The 3,685-nt window shown below is 44.2% G+C and overlaps 1 protein-coding gene across 1 annotated transcript; it reads left to right on the plus strand.

Moving 5' to 3' along the window:
• Window positions 1-2,769: 2,769 nt before the first annotated feature.
• On the plus strand, window positions 2,770-3,353 carry VC83_08478 (uncharacterized protein; the record flags this gene model as incomplete). Its single annotated transcript, XM_024472027.1, has 2 exons — window positions 2,770-2,848; window positions 2,908-3,353. 2 exons carry the CDS (start codon window positions 2,770-2,772, stop codon window positions 3,351-3,353), a joined length of 525 nt encoding a protein of 174 aa, XP_024320504.1.
• Between the last annotated feature and the right edge of the window lie 332 nt (window positions 3,354-3,685).

Genomic DNA, 3,685 nt, shown 5'->3' on the forward strand with positions numbered 1-3,685 from the left:
GCTCTTGATGTTCTGCTCTGTAAACGTAGCTTTGAATGCTTCTTTGAATGCAGAGAGGAACTCAAGCTTTGTGATGTGGTTTAGCCGGTTCCGTACGAAGGTTTCAATCTGCTTTCCGTACGAAAGCTTTAGTGGCGCAAAGCAGCTCACATCAAGAGGCTGAAGAATGTGTGATGAGTGTGGTGGCATACAGAGGGTAATTATCTTCCGTTCTGTGCAGTAGTGTTGAAATTGAGCAGAGATGTGGCTCTCATGTCCATCAAGAATAAGAAGGCGATAGGTTCCGACCGTACGAGCATTTGTATGTCGATTGAAGTGTTGAATCCACTCATACCCAATTGAATTTGAAGTCCACCCATTCTCACTAAGCGTAATCACCCAATTGTCTGGTAATCCTGAGTCTTCGTACCAAGCTGAGAGGTGATTCTGCGCCTTGAAAATAATGAACGGCGGGAGTGCCCATCCGTACGAATTAACACCTTGGATAATTGACACCCACTCTCTATTCCCTGGCTGTATAGTCTTTGGACGGCTCTTTGCTTCTGAGCCTGTGACTACCTTTCCAGTAGCAATAACTCCCATTGCGAAACCTGCTTCATCAAAGTTGTAGATGTCCTGCTCTAAGATGCCATATTTTGCGACTGTGTTTCGTACGAGGGTGAACCACCCTTCAATTATCTTTGGATCTTCGCATTTTGCTCGTTTGTAATCGTACTTCCGACTAAACTTTGCTTTAAGTTCCGTACGACGCGTTATGAAGTTACTAGTCCAGTTCTTCCCAGTAGGGCTCTCACCTCGTTCGGAGAGTAGTAGGTCTGCCATTTCTTGCACAGCTTGCGGCCGGGGCGGAAATCCACGCGAATCTAGGTCGAGAATATACTGAACAAGAGCTGACTCTTCGTACGAAGTTAGGTTTTGTGATTTTGGGGTAGAATCACGTCGGGAGGTCATTCCATTCATTCTGTTGGTAAGGGTACTACGTGACACGTCGTATGATAATGCAGCAGCTCGGACACTCTTAAATTGACGTTCCTTTAGTGCCTGAATAGCTAATAGTATTCTACCCTCTTGATTTGAGGATTGGGCTTGTGTTGGTTGTGGCATAGTTGACTGTAGTCAAGTTGACGCGTTTTGGTGTTTTGGTGGCCAACTTGCTTGGGTGGCCAACTCGCTTGTGAAATACGTTAACCAATCTTTAAGTTCACCAATACATGCACATACCTATAGTGATGTATTTTCTCTCGATGATCCTCAATATAGTAATAATTATAGTAATCACTACTAACTTTTATTAGCACCCTCCCATCAACTACCATTAAAATGGTGGAAAGAAAATGAACTACTATTCCCAGGACTTGGTGCTATGGCCGGGATATACTTTGTATTCCTGCTTCAGAAGCTCTTGTTGAGCGAGTGTTTAGCACTGCCCGCACTGTCTGCAATTATAAGCGCAACCAAATCATGTAAGGATGCCTTCTCATCTCTCACTCTAAGGAGCAGACTCCGAGTAGCTGCAGGTCACGTGTGGTCATTTGGGTGGGCTAACCGAGTCGGATGGGTTGCGGGTACTTGAGGGAATTGACTCACGACCCTGGTCACGTGTGATCATTTGGGTGGGCTAACCGAGTCTGATGGGTTTCGGGTACTTAAGGGAATTGACTCACGGGGTTCCCCCTTCATCTTTTTTGTATCCTTCATAGTAGACCTATAGGATAGCATCTGTTTAACCTCTGACTCACACTCCCATATGCTATTACTGTGAGCTGGGTGCCCCGTGTCCTTACAAATCACCCCTGATACAATATGGGAATTATGCTTGTCTTCTACCGCCAGAAAATTGAACGGGAACAGCTATTTGAACACTACTCTGTTGCAGATATCATTGATTCGACTTATATGAATGATGAGGAAATATTGTTTGAGTATAATGCCCTAATTGATAATATCCAAGAGAAGATGACGCTACAGTATATTCCAGACTGAAGCCCAAGGCAGCCAAATACCTGTGATAGGGCAAAGCAGAACCAAGACTGGTTTGATTTTATTCAATCACGATGAGGCCTTTATACGTTACCAAGGGTACAGCGATTATAGCCCCAGCACTGAGGGCAACACTGCCAAGTTTGTTACCAAAGTCAGGCTAATACATCAACATTTGACTTAATTGACCCGGAGCTAGAAGATTTAGAGGGGCTACCCCCAAGCCAAGACGGGCATGATTACACCCTACCTTCACTTGCAAGGCCATAGAATGACAATAGGGCCCAGTTGCCTCAGGGGGAAGTAGTTAAAACAATTGAGTTGAGCCAAGTCTGTAATAAGTCTTGGTCTGGTCAGGAAATTCAGGAGTCATGACGTAATATAGATCTATAGCAATAATTATAGTAATTGCCATCTACTACAAATTGCACATGGAAAATAAGTCATTATACGTATTATCTACACGTGATTGTTAACCAACCCTAGTCCCGTGACCAGTTTCTTGGCAGAACGATGGGGAACTGTGGGTTATGAGCTTCAGACCAGAACCGGACCATGGTCCGGTCTGGGGTCGGGGGACTGATGGGGTAGGTCCCCCGTGACGCACACTAGAGGAAAGGTTTAGGGAGGTCTTTCAGGAGCAGGGTGCAGAGGAAAAGAAAGTGCACATAAAGAGCAGGAAGCAAATGTGCGCCTTGTTGTTTGAGAAGAAGAGGTCGAAGTCTGATGGAGTTAAGGAAAAAGGGAAGTTATATAAAAAAAAAAAAAAAAAAAATACATGAAGCAAAAATGGACATCGAGGGTGAAGAGGAAGAGGAGTCAGAGGAGGAGATACTGGATTTCCAAACCACCCAGGAGGAAGAAGATGGTTCTTGGTATTCCGTGCAGTGCCATACAAGAAAAAGAAGTGGGCAGACATTGTCAAAGTCAACAAGGATACTCAAACACTTAAGGAATTGAAGTGGGCAGACATTGTCAAAGTCAACAAGAATGCTCAAACACTTGAGGAATTGAAGGGGGAGATTCAGAAATTGGTGCTGCCAGCCGAAAATGAGCCACAATCTCAATTAACCAATATAATTGGTGAAAATGGAAATTTTGTGTCGCATATGCCAAAGAAAATAGAAAATGCTGTCTGGAAGAAGCATAAACCTAGGCTCACAGATACTGAACAGAAAGCCATGTTCCCTCCTATGGATCCCCGGGTGATCCCAGAAGAAAAATGGTTGGATGTCATTGATGTTGCAAGAGATCTTGCATGTGCGCCACCAAAGCCCAAGGGACAGTTGCATGGTCCTACAGCACGATACCTCAGGCACAAAAAGGCACCATATGCATTTAACTATCGGGGAGAATTACGAGCTCCATACTAGGAGTATAGGTTTTTTGAGAGAAAAAATGGAGATAGGATTCTTACAGACAAACAAGCCAAAACTCTCTGCCTAGGCATAAATGAAGAGCATGCCCGCCTCCCGCACACACTGAATGTGAAAGGAAAGATATACCAAAGATCAGAGAAGATATTTTTTAGCAGCAAGTGGATGAGGTTACTCGTGTGCATGAAACATTTATCGAGCAGCAATCGGTAGAAATCAACAGACTGGTGGATGAAAATGAGATGTTGCAGGCTCAGATTAAGGAAGGTGTTAGAAGACAAGAGGGGATTTTGAGGGTCATGGCTGGTATTATTTCATATGGGCTGATT

This window comes from Pseudogymnoascus destructans (assembly GCF_001641265.1).
Source record: "Pseudogymnoascus destructans isolate 20631-21 unplaced genomic scaffold scaffold_26, whole genome shotgun sequence".
Lineage (NCBI taxonomy): Eukaryota > Fungi > Ascomycota > Leotiomycetes > Thelebolales > Thelebolaceae > Pseudogymnoascus > Pseudogymnoascus destructans.